This window comes from Eptatretus burgeri, chromosome 20 (assembly GCF_056783735.1).
Source record: "Eptatretus burgeri isolate ZD-2024b chromosome 20, Ebu_testis_v1, whole genome shotgun sequence".
NCBI classification, from domain to species: Eukaryota; Metazoa; Chordata; class Myxini; order Myxiniformes; family Myxinidae; genus Eptatretus; species Eptatretus burgeri.
In genome coordinates, this window is record NC_140980.1 from 503,886 (window position 1) to 523,982 (window position 20,097).

The 20,097-nt window shown below is 47.2% G+C and overlaps 2 protein-coding genes across 5 annotated transcripts in view; both read right to left on the reverse strand.

Annotated features, from left to right (window-relative positions):
- Window positions 1-306: 306 nt before the first annotated feature.
- LOC147008233 (uncharacterized) lies at window positions 307-12,970 on the reverse strand. Its single transcript, XM_085865299.1, has 3 exons — window positions 12,774-12,970; window positions 4,022-4,228; window positions 307-440 (listed from the first exon to the last, which is right to left on the reverse strand). Exons 1-3 carry the CDS (start codon window positions 12,907-12,909, stop codon window positions 307-309), a joined length of 477 nt encoding a protein of 158 aa, XP_085721425.1. The 5' UTR covers window positions 12,910-12,970.
- Window positions 12,971-15,496: 2,526 nt separating this feature from the next.
- LOC147008234 (uncharacterized) overlaps window positions 15,497-20,097 on the reverse strand; it is a 43,675-nt gene continuing 39,074 nt past the window's right edge. For 2 of the 4 annotated variants that reach the window (XM_085865221.1, XM_085865222.1), the window contains exon 4: window positions 15,497-19,467. In XM_085865221.1, the coding sequence (XP_085721347.1) occupies window positions 18,536-19,467 (932 nt within the window). In that variant the 3' untranslated portion in view covers window positions 15,497-18,535. The remainder of the gene's footprint in view (window positions 19,468-20,097) is intronic. The other 2 variants (XM_085865218.1, XM_085865219.1) reach the window with 1 other exon arrangement.

The window sequence follows — 20,097 nt, forward strand, 5'->3', positions numbered from 1 at the left end:
GCACTACACCTGCATGGAAAATCTGTGAGTCTTTATGGGCAGTCAAGGGAAATAATGTGTCCGCATGTTGTTGTGAAGGACCTTAGATTTCTAAACTCCACTCCTGATGGAGGAGGTTTGGAACACCCAAAGCTTTTCTTATGGTGCTGTGTGTCAGTGAGTGAGTGAGTGAGTTTATATAGTTTCTCAGATCTACTGGAATCTATATGTCACACAGTGAGGATCTGCGTTGTCAAATGCTCCGTGTTGTTAACACAAGACATTAAGAAGGTGAAAAGAGTTGGACAGATTGTCGGGTTGGGGGCTTCACGTCACCTGATGCTGCTCTCCTCCCTGCTCATCATTCTGTTCGCAAATTTTGTCCGTCAGGTCAGGGATGATGACTGATATTTCCTTCGCTTTCCTCCTCTTTACGTACATCAGGAGAAGTAACGCAAGAACTGAAAAACAAAACACATTGTTAAAAAGAGTCAACTGGCAGGTATGAGAAGCTTGTATGGAAAAGACATTCATTCATATTGTTGCGGTTCTTGGAACCACAAGCATCCAACAGATAGGTGACCCAAGACAGTTATTCCATTGTTATACGTGTAGATAGTCCCTTTCCTTTTGTCTGGCGGGACAACAAGGGAGTGCCGAACCCCGCGCACTGTATAGAATGTGCTCGAAGGCAGACACGTACGCCGCTCGTGAAACATGCATGGGTTTATCCATGACGATGTACCTTCGGCCCTCGCTGGCAGCAGCGGATTCCCCACGGATGGTGAACGTCTTCTCGTCTCTCCGGCCAGCGGAGCTGCAATAGAGCCGGGGAATGTGCAGTGCGGGTCGCGTTGGCGCGCTCTGGTCGGACGCCCGAGCGGGCGTGCGGGAAACTCGGCCGGTCACCAGGGCAGGGCTCGGGGGGTTTTGCAGGACGATTCGCGTGCCAATTTCGGTGTGGGCGATTCGTGTCATGTCGTGGGGTCGGAGCAGAATATTGCTGCTCTGAGATGACCTTGCCGAAAACGAAGTGAGGCGGTTTCCAGCCAAAGTCAGCGGGCCACGTGAGGGGACGGGTCCAATCGGAGTGCCCGATTCAGGTGATGACGTTTCACTTTGGGGTGGCCTCCCCCCTCCCCCCACCGCACTGCAAGTCCTGTAAAGGTCAGAGCAGTTCCTCCTCCTCATCTCCGCCCACACGACGTCAACCCCACCTGCCCATCTGGTCCCGCCTACCACTCCATCCACGCACCCTGGACTCCGCCGCCCCTTCTCCACTCAAGCCCCTCCTTCTCGAACACGGTCTCCACACGCTCTGCTGAAGCCAGAGACGACGCGCCAGCTGTCGGGTGCCGCACTACGGAGCATTCCCCCCCCGAAATGTATTGGTGGCACGTCGTGCTATCAGGCACAAAGGTACCAAGAACGTAGCCTCAACTCCTTTCCCTTCCTGGTTCAAAACTTTATCTTCATCGGGTTTTGTGTGTGTGTGTGTGTGTGTGTGTGTGTGTGTGTGTGTGTGTGTGTGTGTGTGTGTGTGTGTGTGTGTGTGTGTGTGTGTGTGTGTGTGTGTGTGTGATTCCTGGCACCTTTCTGCTTAAGTAAGACTGCAGAAGATCATTATCGTTATTATTTTCGCGTTAAGTCTGCTGTGTGTCCCCTTTTGTAAGTTGCCTGTTTCATTGCTGCATCACACCTCTCTCTCTCATATCTTTGCACAACACACCGCAATAAATCCTGATCGTGCCACATACCTTTCCTCACCCATTGTTAATACTGTTGTGGTTGACCAAATTCGCAAACCACCATTCAGGTCCCTGAGGTGAGATATCTCGGTAAGTATATGTGTAGTTCGACCCAAACCCGTTGTCTAGAGGGAATAAATGTCATTCATGAGGGCTGCGACTCTTCAGGATAGCCGTTTTTCTTTTACTATCTTTATTTTGGACCAACCGCCATTATTACCACCACCAACCACGTCTCCACAGCCATCACAACAACAACCACCAACCACAACGCCGCTTCACCACAACCGCCACGACCTTTACCGTCACAACTCGCCACCATCTCATCCACACCATCTCGCGCCACTCGTGGGCACCGATGCTGGACTCGTGCGGGGCGCGCACCGAGCAGCGTGTTCAAAAGCATCGCGGACTTTCCGCAGAAAAACGGATCAAAAACGACTCACGCCCACTTTTGTTCCGTCCAATCGGTGAGCGAGGGGCGGTTTGGCCCCGCCTCCAGGGCGTTGGAGGGCGGTCGCTATATGCAAATTCATGGATCAAAAAGCATTCACGCCCACTTTTCCTCGGGCCAATGGGGAGCCAGGTGAAGGGTCGGAGGCAGAGGGTCAAGGGTGGAAGAGCGAAGCCACGGGGCTTATAAAAACGACTGCGTTCGTCAGACAGTTGAGTTGAGCAGGAGGAAGAGTTCGGAGTTGGAAGCGGAGGAAGAGTTGAGTTGAAGTGGCAGTTCGCAGTTGGCAGTTCGCAGTTGGCAGTGCAGTTTGGAGTTCGCGGAGTCGGAGTGAAGAGGACGGAGCTGTGGAGAGGCGGCGGCGGCGAGGGCGGTTGAGGGGGTGCTCGCGTCGGATTCGAGGAACTGCGGAGGGAAAGGCCGGCGGCGCGACCGAGGTCGTGGTGGAGACGCTCGTCGCGGGACCCAAGATTTTGTGAAATCCTCCTTTCCCCGAGCATCAGCAACCCCCTCCTGTTTCCCCCCGCGCTGAGATAGTGCGACAAAAGGGGGCCCCCTTCCCACCCCCTACCAGACACTGTCCGCGAGGCCCGCGGAGTTGAGGCACCACCGCCGCTCCGCGTCTCATCATCAGACGGGTAGGCCCGACACGGTCTCCGCCCCAGGCCCGCCTACCCCCTCATCCTGGAGGGTGGTTCTCTTTTCTTTTGCTTTGGCAATATGTGTTGTCGGCGCCGTCTGTGAAGTAAAATTGTATAAGTGTTGCCGTGTGCTCGCGTTGTCGGTATTAGATCTGCATTGTTGCATTTGCTTTTTGTCTTCTTCTTTTACATGTGCTTTTGGTGGAATTGTATATGTGTGCTTTCCGTTCATCGCGAAATAAATGTGCTTATTATTGAACTGTTTTTCCCGCTTCGCTTCGTCATTTCTTTCATTGAATCCTCATCTTGCTTCACGTAAAGGGTTGGTCGTGGGTTAAGACGCCCGATAATTAATCGAACCGTCGAGGTCGACGAATAACACCGCTCGGTTATCCCGATAGTACGGAACGGGTCGCTTAAGTGGCCCGTGTCCGAAGTCGACCTGCGGCGAGGTGCGATCGCCCGGTCTACCTTCCGTGTGGGTACTTAGGTAGGTCGAATTTGGCGAGCAACCCTATCCCACGCGGGGGCCGATTGGCTCGATCGCGGTGAGACCGAAAGGTCCACCCGTGACTGGTTCCCGGCGTTAGTCCGAGAGGGTCACGACTGGATTGTCCGTCCGGTGGGCGACGTGCCGCGATTCGAGTTACGTGGCCGTCAGCACGCCGGCGGGCGCGAATCCGCGACAATACATTATTATTGGGAATGTTCCCTGCTCGTTTTTGTCTTTTCTTCTATTGATCCAGCATGGTCCGAATCCTAGCTCAGCCGGAACTTTATTCCCAATGATCCGTTCCTTTTAGCCGGTACGTCATTGGCAGTGTCGCTCGGCTGCATCCGATCCGGAAAAGTGATCCGGTTCGGACAAGGCGTGCCGAGGGCGTGTTCCCCGGTAATTAAACCACGTGATTAATTAGGTAACCCGGTTAGCCCAGAGACGAGAAGACCCTCGGTCATGCGGTTGAGTTATTGGTGTCCACGGTCGGTTAAGCGACCCGCCTCGTCACGGAATTTACGTGTGCGATGGCCTACAATTCCGGGCAGTCTGGTGGGAACCAATATAGCTTCCCCCACCTAATGATCTTCTAACCCGACCCCCGGCCCGCAACAATATATGAAACTAACAAAAAATAAATAAAACTGTTCAGCAGCTGAGAGGTGAAGAAGGAAGGAAGAACAGAAGGAAAAACAGGGCTTACAAACAAATAGCAAGAGGATCTGCACCATCACGAGCGTGAAGACGATTGAATTCCACGTGCAGTTTCCATCGGCGTTACACCAGCACACACTCACAATCATGGAGGAGTTTCCTGTGAGTGCTGGTGTGCCCGAGTCAGAGATCTCAAATGAGAGCCTGTAAGTGCCAACGGGCAAATCCTTCTTCGGACTCAAGATGCTGGACTCACCTGCAAAGAAAAGGAGGGGGGTGAGCGTGTGAGTGTGCAGGTTAATCGAGTGGGTGGCAACCAAGACCGACCCGTGTGACCTTTCTGCAAAAAATTCCAGTCACTTGTACAAATGGGCCTCTGATGGACAATCTACCCTCTGCTAACTTTATCATTGGCCTGAAGGTGGAGACACATTCGCGAGATTGCAGCCATCGTCACTCCAGAACACAGGAAAGGTGCAAAACACAGATCATCTCAACTGGGGGCCTAAAATAAACCAAAAACCAAACAAAGACTCCATCATGGCAGCTGACATCAAGCCTTTCAGCTTTTCTCCAACGTCTTCATCTCTGGGTCATGGTTTTGGAATTCAGTGGCGGTGACTCTGCTGCAGGTATATCCAGTACTGCTGAGTCTCGGTCTTCTTATTCTTCCACAAAAACGTGCAGAGACCTCCAAGGAGTATCATCGCACTGATATCTCTCAATAATGTGTGGAGACCCTGGAACTCAAGTGAGAGGTTACGCCTGTGTCTCCGGACGTATATTGGGCGTTCGCTACTCGCTGCACCTGCGGAATAACAAGGATTTGCTCCTCTTTCATGGGCGGCTCTCACCCGGATCCTCTCATCTGCCAGTGACTTGGGCCGGTTCCATTCCTCGTGTACTTTAACTATCTTGTGTTAGGGTTATTTTAAGAAGGGTCAGCCACGCCCACAGACCATCCGACAATCCAAGAGAAGGTGAGCGGGGAGGGCTAAGTGGGTCACGGATTGTGTGCGGTGGGGGCCGAGGGTATAAAAGTCATGTCCAACAAAATGATCAGGATGCAACAAAGAAAAAGGAACAGTGCAGAGAGGGTTAGGGTGGTGGGGGGTGCACCAACAGCAGGGTTTAAGAACAAAATCGAGGGAGACTCAGACAAATAAGGGATGTGCAGAGGAATGAGGGGTTGGGGAGGGATGCACGGGGTGGATAAGATGGAAACAGAAACTAACTCTCAGGAAGGAAAACTGGAAATTTGGAATGAGGTGAGTTTAGGGGTGGGTGGGGAAGGGGGAGGAGGTATAACAGGGGTACAAAAGATTATGGCTTTGAATGTGGGAGGATCTGAGATGGTGCTGAACAGCTGTCTTGAAGACCTGGAGGGAGGAGTGAGATTGAAGAGGACGTGGAAGTTGATTCCACAGGTGGGAAAAAGAGGAACAACTGAGTGGAGGTGGAACAACTGAGGAACCAACCGAGAAACGGACCGCGGACGGCTTGGTCCGGAGGAGCTCTTCGAAACCGATTAATACCGTCCTGGACGACTCGTGTTTCTACCCAAGAAACATCGATCAATTCAAAAACACGTTAATGAACAATACAAATATTAATAAAAGCAAATTTAACTGAAAAGAAAAGCAAATCTCAGTGAAGAGAATCCGAATGTCCATCTGTTGGTGTTTCTTTTACCTGTTATCAACCTGTATTTGGAATGTGTCGAGTCCAAATGTTCCATTTGTTGATCATCATAATCTCATATAGATCTTATAATTGGAATGACAATGGTTATATTTGAGTTGAGGAAGATTATTCTGATTTACTCACACAACTATTTCCATGGACAGGAAAGCTTTTCTTGAGGAGCTTGTGGAGGACCCAACCTTCTCTCGAGGGTCCCTTGGTATCTTTCTGGACATGAAGACCGTCTTGTTCTTGATCATTTGTGAACATGCCATTGGGGACCCGTAGGGCAAAGCGATGGGCAGGCTCTGCCAGTTCACAATACCAGTCACGTGACGAAGTCGGTCAAAATTCCGGACTTTGTAACTTCCTTCAAAAATCTTCTCCAGACCCACCAGTCAGAATGCCACCAGATTTGAGATGCAACACCGGGCCAGGGTAGGGATGGTAAATTGCGGAGGTCATGCCGATCAGGAGACTGGAAATGTGTGAAATTGGCCGACTTAATGTTTGTAAAAATCGTGCAAATTCCTTCGAAAATCTTCTTCTTCAAACCATCCGTCCATCCATCGGGACCATACTCTGTGCAGACCGTTGGTGCTGCCTCTGTAGTCTCCTTGGCGATTGGTAACAATCCTGGATGGGTCGCCACTCCGACACAGGATACCAGCAAGCTGGCACTCATTTTTGCCGACCTCAACCCCACCTGGTATTAATTCAACAGCCAAGCGGGATTTAAACTCAGCATCCCAGGATCTCAAGCCCACCGCCCGAACAATTAAGCCAACACCAGGCATGGTCCAAACCCACCAGTGAGAATGTTTCCAAATTTGGGTTACAACATGAGGCGAGGGGAGAGATGTTAAATTTTGGAGGTCAAGGCGATCACGTGACTGTGACTGTGTCAAAATGGCGGTCGCATAAATTCCTTCCAACATCTTCTTCCCCACACACACCAGTGAGAAAGCTCCCAAATTTGGGTTCCAAAACCAGGCCAGGGATCAGGTAACCTCCAGGTCCGGTGGTCCTATTTCTTTTCCCCCAGTTCACATTTCATCCGCCATTCCTCCAGGTGGACAAAGGATACTCCTGCCCTTTGATGCTGAAATGTCAATCCCTTGTGCCCAAGATCCTGAGAACCCAATGTGTTTTGGATCTTTTTGTTCTTGTGAGGAACACGGAGACGAACACGAGTCAGGTGTGAACAAGGGGAAAGGTAAGTAGATGAGAACCCCTTGTTGAAAATTTTTTCTCATCTGCGTTTTCATGCTTCACATTTTCCTTTATTATGAGCTTTTCTGGAATTGGAATTCAAGATGAAGTATTATCATCGTGCACCGTCTGTCCATCCGTCCCTCCTGTCTGTGTCCTATTTCCATTTCTCTTAGGAAACCGCTGTGCCGATCAGGCTGAAATTTGGCAGCACGGTTCTGCTCCTGACTAGTAATGAGGATTGCAAAGGTCTTTCCGGTCACGTGACTTTAAGTAGGTCAAAATGGTGGACTGAGTACATTCCTTCAGAAATCTTCTCCAGCCCCCCCCCCCCCAGTCAGAATGATGAATGATTCTACATTTTGGTTCCATCATTGGGCCAGGGTTGGGATGTTAAATTGTGTAAGTCATGTCAATCAGGTGACCAGAAGTGTGTCAAAATGGGAGATTTAGTAAACTTTTGGGAAAAGTGCACGAATTCCTTTAAAAATCTTCTCCAAATCCACCTGTGGAGTCAGTGGGCGTCAGCTGTGGTGGTATGGACATGTGACGAGAGAGAGAGAGAGAGAGAGAGAGAGAGAGAGAGAGAGAGAGAGAGAGAGAGAGAGGGAGAGAGGGAGAGAGAGAGAGAGAGAGAGAGAGGGAGAGAGAGAGAGGAAGAGGGAGGAGAGAGAGAGAGAGAGAGAGAGAGAGAGAGAGAGAGAGAGAGAGAGAGAGAGAGAGAGAGAGAGAGAGAGAGAGAGAGAGAGAGAGAGAGAGGAAGAGGGAGGGAGAGAGACAGAGAGAGAGAGAGAGAGAGAGAGAGAGAGAGAGAGAGAGAAATAGATAGAGAGGTAGAGGGAGGGAGAGAGATGGAGATGGTGTTGGAGAGAGAGATGGAGAAAGAGAAAAGACAAACAACTCGAAGAGAGCCAACATGAGATGATTCTAACTCCAGTTGTGATGTGCATCATGATTTACAAAGGTCACATGACCATTGTGATCTGTTCAATCTAAAGTTGAATCAGTTCATCTTTGTATTAGAGTCCGTACGTTTTTCAAGAACGTTTGAAAACCAGACGCGGTGGTGTCATTGTTGGAGCATCTACTCGAAGCCTGGGAGGGTGATGGTTTGTCACCCTGGCTGGGTCACACCAAAGACATTAAAAACACACGTCCTGCTTCCTTGCTTGACGTTCATCATTTATAAGGATAGAACATGGCCAAACAACCAGAGGTTGGTCATAAGAGGACAGCCTTTGATGGGCCTCCAAGCCTCCTCCTCCGTCAAACGTTCTTTTGGAGGAAATATACTATTATTATCTCTTGAGTGGTTCATAAGTTATTGCAGTCCCACGGATTTTTAATTAACGGGCACTTGACCTTCGGTCTTTGACCTTTTCAACCAAAAATTTAATCCGTCCGTACGTGTGTCATTGTCCATAGTCATGAGAAGTTTGGTCAAAATCGCTTTAGCGGTGAACAAGTTATCATGGTAACTGAAATATGCTACCTTTAGCGAAAGGTGACATGACCTTTGAGCCTCAAAATCTTATGAGTTGACCTTTGCATCAAAGTACTTACTCACACCAAGTTTGGTCTGATTCCGTCAACAACTTTTTGAGATATCGTGCGATATATCGTTTTAGGCCAATGTCTCGATGGTGAAGATTCGCCAAAACAATATTATCAGATCCGGATACGGATAAAAATCTGCACCAAAATATAGTCAGTTCTTCCATGTCGCACACGCATCGTGTCCACCAAGTTTCTTCCGAATCCGTCCACCACTTTTTGAGATATCGTGCGATATATCGGTTGAGGCCAATGTCTCGATGGTGAAGATTCGCCTAAACAATATTATCAGATCCGTATCCGGATTCAAATCTGCACCAAAATCGAATAATTTCTTCCTTGTAGCACACCCAATGTGTCCACCAAGTTTCGTATGACTCCGCCCACAACTTTTTGAGATATCGTGCGATATATCGGTTAAGGCCAATGTCTCGATGGTGAAGATTCGCCCAATCAAAATGATCAGATCCGGATCCGGATTCAAATCTGCACCAAAATCGAATCAACTCTTCCTTGTAGCACACCCAATGTGTCCACCAAGTTTCGTCTGATTCCATCAACAACTTTTTGAGATATCGTGCGATATATCGGTTTAGGCCAATCTCTCGATGGTGAAGATTCGCCAAAGCAAAATAATGAGATCCGGATCCGGATACAAATCTGCACCAAAATGGAGTCAGTTCTTCGATGTCACACACCCATCGTGTACACCAAGTTTCGTCCGAATCCGTCCACCACTTTTTGAGATATTGTGCCATATATCGGTTTATGCCAATCTCTCGATGGTGAAGATTCGCCGAATCAAAATTATCAGATCCGGATCCGGATTCGAATCTGCACCAAAATCGAATCATTTCTTCCTTGTCGGACGCACAAGGTGTACACCAAGTTTCGTCTGACTCTGTCCACAACTTTTTGAGATATCGTGCGATATATCGGTTTACGCCAATCTCTCGATGGTGAAGATTCGCCGAATCAAAATTATCAGATCCGGATCCGGATTCGAATCTGCATCAAAATCGAATCAACTTTTCCGTGTAGCACACCCAATGTGTCCACCAAGTTATGTCTCAATCCGTCGAAACTTTTTGAGATATCGTGCGATATATCGTTTTAGGCCAATGTCTCGATGGTGAAGATTCGCCTAAACAAAATTATCAGATCCGGATCCGGATTCGAATCTGCACCAAAATCGAATCAACTCTTCCTTGTAGCCAACCAAATGTGTCCACCAAGTTTCGTCTGATTCCGTCAACAACTTTTTGAGATATCGTGTGATGTATCGTTTTAGGCCAATGTCTCGATGGTGAAGATTCGCCTAAACAAAATTATCAGATCCGGATCCGGATACAAATCTGCACCAAAATGGAGTCAGTTCTTCGATGTCACACACCCATCGTGTACACCAAGTTTCGTCCGAATCCGTCCACCACTTTTTGAGATATCGTGCCATATATCGGTTTATGCCAATATCTCGATGGTGAAGATTCGCCGAATCAAAATTATCAGATCCGGATCCGGATTCGAATCTGCACCAAAATCGAATCATTTCTTCCTTGTCGGACGCACAAGGTGTCCAGCAAGTTTTGTTTGACTCTGTACACAACTTTTTGAGATATCGTGCGATATATCGGTTCAGGACAATCTCTCGATCGTGAAGATGGTGATCTCTCTCGATGATCTCTTTCTCGATCTCTCGATGGTGAAAAAGTGCCATGTGGCACCACGTGATGCAGGAGTGCGGCTCGTGTGGTCCGCTCGACAGCTCGGACGAATGAACAGAATCTCCGACCAGGGACGATCACCACAACTCTCCACAATTCCCCTTCAGGGACAAGGGAACAGGAAAGGGAACGACGTTCTCGTCGACCTTCACGTCCACGCCTTTTGTCAATCGCTTGAACGAACCAAGAGCCTCCAGCCTCCAACTGGGACAAGGGAACAACCAACCAACCACGACTCTTCACGCCCACCCTTTTGTAGGGGCCGGCTCCGCCCTTCGCTCTGCCCCGCCCCGTTCTTGGCTCCTCCTTCCTTCGAGGCGTTTCCAGAAAGCTCTCGAAGGGGGGCGTGCCCCCACTCCGACCGCCTCACGCCGTGCATCCACCAATCGGGAGCGAGCTGCCGCACCCCTCCCCTTCACACCAAGCGTGGTGGGGGGGATTCAGGTGGAAGCATCAGGCGGGGGAAATTAGGCGGGAAAACCCCACCATCGCTGTTGGTTTTTGTTCTTGCACGCGCCCGCACGGTGCTCGTTGAATGGCGAGTGGCGAAAATGTGGTAGCGTAGTTGTGGAAGGCGTGATCGTTGAGATGTTGGTTGTGGCGAGGTTCGTTGTTGTTTTTGCACCAAATTAACTACAGCAAAAGAAAAACGGCTAACTGAAGCGTCGCAGCTCGAATGGTTCACATAGATTCCCTCTATACAACGGGTTTGGGCTAACTACACATGAACTTACAAATATATCTCACCTGAGGACTCTTTCTGGTGTATTGCGAATTTCCACAACCGTAACAATATGCTCGGAAAAACTCGCACTCATACTCGTATCGCTTCCAGTTCCTGCATGTGCAAGTGGAAAATTGATGTACAATATACTGATATGGTGTGTTGGAAATCTTGTGTTCAAATATTGTGCGATGTATTGTGGCGAATTGTGTGTCCAGCACCAGAGTCCCCGAACAATAAAACCATCATCACACTTGAACCCATTGACATCCCATTTTCATTTATGCTGAGGTGTTGGAGTATATGAAGGGGGGTATTCTCACACGAAAAAATCGGGACCATCAGTTTGGCTGGGGAGCGGGGGGCCCAAGGTCAAAGGGCGCCCCAAACTATAACCTTTTGAATTACTGTTTCTCAGTGATTTTACTTTACGCGATTCGAAATATCTCGCTTTTACGAGCATTTTGATACCAAGATCAGCCAAATTGGACCACTACAACCTGTGATATGGCCTCGAGAAGATTGTGGGGCAGCTGGGGGTGCCCAAATTTGGGGGGCCCCTAAAATTGGCCCCGATGGGCCCACAGGTCTAAAAGTTGGTATTTTGAGTTTTTTCACCCAAGTGAATAAATGACCAACACATGGGGAGAAAATGAGGTGTTAGTGTCGGGAGGGTGTGTACACTTGACATGGAATGCCCCTCCTCTCTCCCTCTTCTCCTCTCACCTACTTCTTCCCCTCTCACCTCCTTCCTCTCCTCCATCCTTCCCATCCCTCCTCTCCCTCTTCCCTTGAATATTCCCATCAGCAACGCGACAGGTAGTATTTGCTGGTAAACAAGTAAACATGAATTAAGCTTTATACATTACATTTTCAAACTTTTCTCAATTAAAAGAAGTAATTGTTAGCTATAAATTATTTAATTAGTCAGGTGCTCATGAGAGTTCAAGTCCCTGACCCTCAGTGATGGGTAATGTTGTTAAACGTGTCCTTTATGATCCATCCATGAAGACCACACTCTGTACAGAGAGAGCATCAGTGCTGCTACAGCAGTTACCTGGGTTATTGGAACCAATCCTGGACAGGTGACCACTCTGACACAGGATACTCAAACGGCTCAATCCTCCCAGCAAGCTGGTATCACTTTTCTAAGTGATGACAAGCTGTTCCAGATGATCAGAAGGATGACAAGCTGAGTCAACCCCACCTGGTATTAATTCAACAGCCAAGTGGGATTTGAACTCAGGAGGACCCAAGTAAACGAAGCCCACCACCCCAACCATTAAACCAACACCAGGTATACTTTTATGATATTTTACCAAAACAAATAAACAGAGGCGGAGCAAACACACCTATCCCGTGACAATGGTTTCATGACAGTTCTTACAACAGGTCAAAGGTCGAGGTCACAGCTTCAGGTTAAAATTTCGTGAAAAATTATTTTGGGGTCAAACTTTGACCTTGAACTTGTGACTTCCATCCATCGAGCAGAATTAATTAGTTTCCTGTTAAACTCTCACCAACTCTGCTTTACAAACAGCCGACTGGTTTAGTGGTAACTAAGTTCATCCTTCACATCTTTAAATATAATATTGAACATAATTTGGCCTTCAATAAGTTGTGTGCCGGTGGAGAGGCCCCTCACAAGTAAATCTTCATCTGATTTGGTGTACACGAGATTAAAGAGGAACCGAATGATGAATGAAGTGATGAGGTATAAAATGATGTCATACATGTACAAGAGGGAGGGTAACATGTCATGGATGGGATTTCCATTCACAATTCAATTCTGGCTCCGCTCCAGACATCGTGACATTCACTAAATCAATGAGTTCCTGTGTTAGTACACAGCACCGATCAGCACGGGAAACACAAGTTCTCGGTACGGAGTGAACGCCACGTACCGGGTCTGGACTCCTTGTCCTCGGGTGCACCGACCATGGACCCGCGGTCTACCGGAGAACCTCCCGGACCGACCACGTATCCTCCATCGGAGCCGCTCGTGGATCCCGAGGTGTTCCCTCTGAGATCTCGGGTCATGGTGGACCGCACGTCGTGTCCGGTGAAGGACGGTACGCTGTGGTAACCGAGTGAAGAGCGCGAGCTGTTTGGGGAAAAAGCGAACAGGGAGATCGCGGTGTCTGATTGGTTCCCGCCACATCACGTGTCCATGATTTAAAATAAATACAAAGATTGAACGTTTCGTTTTAACGGATTGTTTGTGTTTCAGATTGTGTTGTGAAAGTGGAAAATCGAGTCCGAGTTCGTCGATGATTATTTCCTCGACACGAAACAACGTTCTTTATTTTCTGTTTTTGTATTTATCGACAATCTTCCCTCCATAATGGAGTATATATGGGTATGTGGGTATGTAGGTGGGTATGTACCATCTACTCCTCCGGGAGGTTTTGACCGAGGACGCTGAAACTTTCAGGGATTAATGAGGGAACCCCGAAATTGTGTCTGTACAAGTTCCGATTGATTCCATCAAGTTTGGAGGAAAAGTTAATTCAGGACCCTTCGGGACCCCCATTCATGATGACAGGAAGAAAACCACGTGGTAACCTTCCCGGGTCAGATTACGGTCACGTGTGTGTCCGAGTGGTGCTCAGGTTTCGTACACCAGACGACGGTCTCCTTGGGTTAACCTGAGGCTGTCAGCACTGCAGCCTGGGTTCGAGTCCCGACCCAGCTATAAACTGTCACCCCGGAGTTTCACGGTCAGGGTGATTCATCAATGTGTGTGTGTGTGTGTGTGTGCGTGTGTACTGTTAAACTGGGCGTCACATCTACCCGGAGTGCCTCCACCCCACCCCTCCCCCTCTGAGCTCTCTCATCCTCTCTCTCCTCCCTCCATGTTGAGTGGACTGCAACACGTATGAATCAGATTCGGAGTGAGTCGACCGGAGGGTTCCCGGGGTCCAAACCCCTTTTTCCCCCGGGGCTCCCTGGTTCCAAACCCCTTTTTCCCCCGGGGCTCCAAACCCGTTTGTTTGTTTTTTGTATACCTTGCCGAAGCTCGTATGAGAGCTAACGCACAACGCACAGCAAGGGGGGCATGAGATAAGAGGGGAAGGAGTGGGAAGGGCAAAACAGTGGGGAGCAGAGACATTTGGAGATCTGTGGAAGGGAGAGGGGTGGGGCAGGGAAGATGGGGAATACAAGATGGACAGTACAGTTACCTTCATGAAGGAAAGCAGGGAATTTGAAGGAGGTGGGTTTGGAGTGGATTAACGGGGGTAGAAAGATCGAGGATTTGGATGGGGGACGATAAGAGGTGGTGAACAGCTGTTTTGAAGGCCTGGAGGGAAGAATGGGATTGAATAGAGTGAGGGAGTTCATTCCAAAGGCGGGAAAAAAGCGGAATGAAAGAGTGAAGATGAGCAGTGATTCGTGATTTTGTATTTTTGCCAGAAGGGGGTTGTTGTCGGACCTTGAGCGCCCTGCAGAAATACGGTGGCGACAAATAGCAGAGAGAGCAGGGGGGGCGAGGCTGGAGAGGAGATGGTAGAAGACAGAAAGACCACCGACCTGCCTGCGGTGAGAGAGTGAGAGGCCCAAAGACTCAGCCTCGTCGCAGGAGATGCCAATGATCCGAAATGCCTTGATTTCCACAGCGTGAAGCCGAGAAAGGTGGGAGGCAGGAGCACCAGCCCAGAGGGGAGAGCAGTACTCTTATCAGGCTGCGGACAAAAGCTTTGTCGGTGGTCAGGAGCTCAGGTGGGCCGAGGAAGGACTTTGCACGATGGAGGATTCCCAGTCGGCGACTGCCTTTGGAGGTGAGGTTTGAAATGTGGCTTTCCCAGGAAAGGTCATGGCAGAGAGTGAGACCCAGAAGCTTGAAACAAAGGACTTTTCCAGAAGATTGTGGAGAAAGTGGATGGCGGGCTTTCTCAACGGTCCTTTCGGAGAGACATAATGAGAGTGTGAGATTTGTCCGGATTGAAAGACATGTTCCACGTGTTGGACCAGTTTGTGATTTTAACCAGATCTGCAGTGAGCGAAGAAGCTGCTGCTTGCCGGTCTGAGGGATGACAGATGGTACGGCATAGGGTGGAGTCATCAGCAAAGAGATAAAGAGGATTTAACAGAGAGTCGGAGAGATCATTGCTGAAAACCAAAAAAACAACAGGGCCCAGAACGCTACCTTGTGGAACTCCAGCCTGGACAGGAAGAGGGGATGAAAGAACTCCATTTAAGGCTGGCCTTGGATACCATAGGAAGAGAGTTTGGTGAGCAGGGCAGGGTGCCAGACCGTGTCAAAAGCACACGATATGTCTTGGGATGTGGCTCTGATTTCATGTCTGGCATTGAGGACCTCCATCCATTGTTGGGATAGCAGCAGCAGCATATCCAGGGTAGAGTGACCTGGTCTGAAACCAAATTGATGATCGGAAATCAGGCCATTGGAGAAGAGGAAGGATTTAATGTCTGAAGTGATGATGCATTCCTTAACCTTGCTGATGATTGGGAGGTTGGTTGGTCTGTAGTTGCAGGGATCTGTTTTTGTACCTTTTTATGCAGGGCAGTGATGTTTGCTGATTTCCAAGCAGATGGCAGATGACCTTGGGCAAATGAGAGGGTGAATAGAACAGAGAGAGGGTGAGCAAGAACAGAGGAGCAGCTTTTTCGGACACGTGAGCTGATGCCATCTGGACCGGTTGCAGAATGTGAGTCGAGGTTTGACAGCAAGCTCTCCACCTTGTCAGGAGAAAAGGGACAGTTGGGTGCGACTGGGTCAGGTGAGTAGAGAAAGCGATGGGTTTGGGAAACAAGATTTCGATGCAAACACCGAGTTTAGGCATTCAGCTTTTTTCACGTAACGTGTAAGCAGTGCGGCTATTTGAGGAAAGGGAGGGGATGGAGGGGAAGATCCACCAGAAACAGATTTGATGAGATGCCACCAGGATTTGGAGGAGGGAGAGAGCTTTGAAAGTTCAGACAAGAAAGATGTCGTTTTCTGGTTCTCCTGAGAGTGGATACACACTTGTTCTGAGCTTTATGGAAGGAACTGAGATTACCCTCAATTGGGTTTGCTTTCCATGAGGCAAAGGCAAGTTGTTTCAGGCCAACTGCCTCACCACAAGCTTCAGTAAAATATGGGCGGGAGGAAGGGTAGGACAACTGAAGACGAGAGGGGATAAATCTGCGCATGAGGGGGAGCAAGTTTCTTTGAAAGAATTCCCAGGATGAGTTGATGTTGGAGAAAGTAGCGATAGGAGACCAGTCTGTAAGTTTGATGGCTACTTGGAGACCCTGCCAGTCAGCCTGAGTGAAATGCCAGACTCGACGGCGGTGAGGTGGTTCTCTGATAATAGCCAGAGAGATGTCCACTTTGACAAGGGTTGATAACATGTGCAAAGTTTCAATTATTTTCGTTGAGTGGTTTCAGTGAAAATGATATCCAAATTTTCCCTTTAATTCAATATGGCCACCACACCATGTGACACATGACGACAATGTTAACAATAAAAACATTCTCCATCAGTTCTTCCGAAGATTAAAATTTTGCATCGATCGGACAAGCCGAAACAGAGAAAACCAATTTTTAAAGTGAAAATACGAATACATGGACACGTCGACAGACAGACACAAACGTACACAGACACATCAAACACATCGGACAAATACAACAATTCAGGAAAGGAAAGAGAAAGCCAAAACTAAAAAAAGAGAATTCAAAAAATAAAAAACACAAAATTGGTGACAAAGACCTCGAGTGCTTGGGTGTTGAAAACAAACTCAATCTGGAAATGACAGTTTGAAAGATAAAAAATAAATACAAAACACCACCGTATGAGGAAGCAAACCACAGGAGAAAACAAAACCACATGTTTGAGAGTAACCCGAAGAGATTCTTCCAAACTCCTTTGCTCTTTTCAATCTCAGTCCTCCCTGCAGGTCTTCAAAGTTTCTGTTCACCACCATCTCACATCTTCCCCCATCCAAAATCTCGACATTTACTACCCCTGTTGATCCCCCCCCCATTCCCACCTCCTTCAAATTCCCTGTTTTCCTTCCTGAAAATCCCTGTAGTTCCGTCTTGTTTTCCCATTCCCATCCCTCTCTCTTCCACAGATATCCTCTTGTCTTTTTTCTCCACTATTTTTTGATTCCCTCTCCCTCCCTTCTTGTCTCCTGCCTTGTGACGTGTTTCTTTGTGTGAGCTCTTACACAAGCCTAGACTTGGTATGCAAAAACACAAATAAAAAGTTCACCAGTCCCTGATGATGAGAAACATCCCCATTACATGACGCTGCCACCACCAGGCTACACAGTAGGTGTGGTGTCCTTTGGCTGATGTGCTTTGTTGGGTATGCACCAAATGTAGCTTTTTGCATTTTTCCATGAAGCTCCATCAGACCACAAAACTTTTTTCCACATGGCTTCAGAATGTCTGGAATGTTTCTTTGTGCACCTCAAACAGGATTCAAGGTGGGCTTTTTGGTGTAATGGCTTCCTTCTTGCAACCTGACCGGAGAGCCCAGACTTGTGAAGTGCTTGAGATATTTTTGTCTCTGAGATATTATCGATTCTGTCTCTCTCAACTTTTAAATTCCGATCCCATTATAGTAGTCAGTAAACTTGGTCAATACATCATTATGCCAACAAGATTCGCCGGCCAGGAAATGAAAATGTTTATTACCGCTCTTTGGCCTTACTGGCCTTAAATGCAGTGAATAATAAATATTAATAATAATACCGTGACCAAATTACCTTATGACCGAATTACTGTGACCAAATTACCTTATGACCGAATGACGGTGACCAAATTACCTTGTGACCGTTTTACCGTGACCAAATTCCCTTGTGACCGAATTACAGTGACCGTTTTACCGTGACCAAGTTTCCCGTGACCAAATTACCTACATTCATTTTTACACCCATCCTCTGATCTGTGTCTTTCCACAACTTTATCCCGGAGGTCTTTCGAAAGCTCCTCGGTGCTCATGGTTGAGCATTTGCTGTGAAATGCACGACCCAGCACTGGATACCCACAGGAACGGCTGGTTTTATTGTGACATCATCAGAATCACAACAATTTAAACAGGTGCAGGTCATTTAACCTGGTGTGTGATTTTGAAGGTGATTGGTTACACCTGAGCTCGTTTACAATTGCTGTTATAAGACACTTATCAAACCAAGATTTTCTAGTTTTGTGTTTTTCATTAATTTTCTGAAATTTGTGTAATTTGTCTTTCACTTGGAAGTTGTGGGTTACGATGTGTAAATAAAGGTGTAAAAGTCTGATTTAATGATGTTTCATTCCACATTAGATGGCATCAAAAGGTGAAAATTTTGAAAGGGGGTGTAGACTTTCTGCAGACACTGTACTCTGACTCGTTCTCCATCCCTCGTTAACATGACGTCTTCCAAACCACTGCAAAGTGCCTTCTTTGTCTCTCCCAAACTCTTTCCAGATCTTTTTACAATCTTCCTGCTCTTTTGTCGTTCTCCCAGTTGTCGGTATATATTTGTTGATGTATCTTTTTGTATTTTTCATTTCTCTTCTTTGCAATCGATGGCGTTGGATTTGCTGTTATTTCCATCCCATGTGTGACATCATATACTCACACCTGTTCCTGGAAATTCTTTGCTTTGATGTATTGTTTAATGTCAAGATGCAGATGATGAACAATTAAAGGCCTTGTTACACACAGAACAATTATAGAGATTCTCTCAGGTGTCTTGATTCATGTTTATGAAAGTTTGATGAATGATTGAACGCTTTGTGACACACAGAACAATTGTAGGGTTTCTCTCCGGTGTGTATTCTTTGATGTATCGATGCAGTCGATGAACGAGCAAAGGCCTTGTGACACACAGAACAATTGTAGGGTTTCTCTCCCGTGTGTATTCTTTTATGTCTATGTAAGTTCGATGGTTGATTAAACGCTTTGTTACACACAGGACACTTGTAGGGTTTCTCTCCGGTGTGTATTCTTTGATGTGTCGATGCATTTAATGGATGAGCAAACGCTTTGTTGCACACAGAACAATTGTAGGGTTTCTCTCCGGTGTGTATTCTTTGATGTATCGATGCAGTTGATGAACGAGTAAAGGTCTTGTCACACACAGAACAATTGTAGGGTTTCTTCCTGGTGTGCAATATCTGATGCTCATGGAAGTGTGATGACTGATTAAATTCTTTTTTGCAAACAGAACTCTTGTTGAGTTTGTCCCCTGAATGTATTTTTTGATGACGATATAAATTTGATGAAGACCAAAAGGCTTTCCTACATTGTGAACACTTGTGGGATTTCTCTCCGGTGTGCAAACTTTGATGTGTCAACAGATGTGAAGAAGAAGAAAATCCCATCTGACACACAGTGCACCTGTGCGACGTCTCACCTGTGCATAAACACGATGAGGAGGTGAAGTCTTTGTTGGTAACAGAAAACTTGTTTGTCTTCTCACTTCTTTGGCTCTCCTGCTGCAAGACATTGATACACCTGTCGCAGTTGTTGTTGTTTGTAGACACATCCCGAAACTTGTGAACATCCTGACAAAAAGTCTCTGTCAGGTGATGATCGAAAGAAACTTCTCTGTCCAATGACGAGGAACAGTTGACACGTGAAGATTTTTCAAATTTTTTCTCTGCAAATTGACAATGGAGCAAAAACATCAATAAATCACTTTTTACAACTTGAACAGCACTCGTGCAACACATGGTCTCACCTTGCACGTTCATTCTGAATAAAATTACCATTATCAACTGAATACCCCACTAATATGGCTAATACTATCATGGACCATATACACGTATCATCCATGCACCCTATTATATCACATTGTTTCTTTGAATGGGTTATGAACGTCAAACATGTAATTATTCACTCACGTCTGGTCAGAGATCACATAAAAGAAGTTTCAGATTTTTCAGAGAAGCATTTCAATCTAACCAATCATGGCTGGAATACCACTTTGCGGATGACGTCATCGTTATCACCCTATATACCAGATGGGAAGTTTCAATTATTTTCGTTGAGTGGCTTCAGAGACAATGATATTCAAATTTTCCCTTTAATTCAATATGGCTGACATACCATGTGACATATGACGACAATGTGAACAATAAAAAACATTCTCCGTCGGGAGTTCGTCCTATGGTTAAAATTTTACATCGATCGGTCAGGCGGTTACAGAGAAAGCAGTTTTTAAAGTGAAAATATGAAGACGTGGACACATAGACAGACAGACACACACACACAGACACACCGCACACAT

Coding starts and splice junctions, on each gene's coding strand:
- LOC147008233 (XM_085865299.1), bottom strand. CDS start 12,909: ATGACCCGAGATCTCAGAGGGAACACCTCGGGATCCACGAGCGGCTCC. Junction 4,229..12,773: donor GGACAAGGAGTCCAGACCCG/GTACGTGGCGTT, acceptor TTTTCTTTGCAG/GTGAGTCCAGCATCTTGAGT. Junction 441..4,021: donor GATCCTCTTGCTATTTGTTT/GTAAGCCCTGTT, acceptor TTTGTTTTTCAG/TTCTTGCGTTACTTCTCCTG.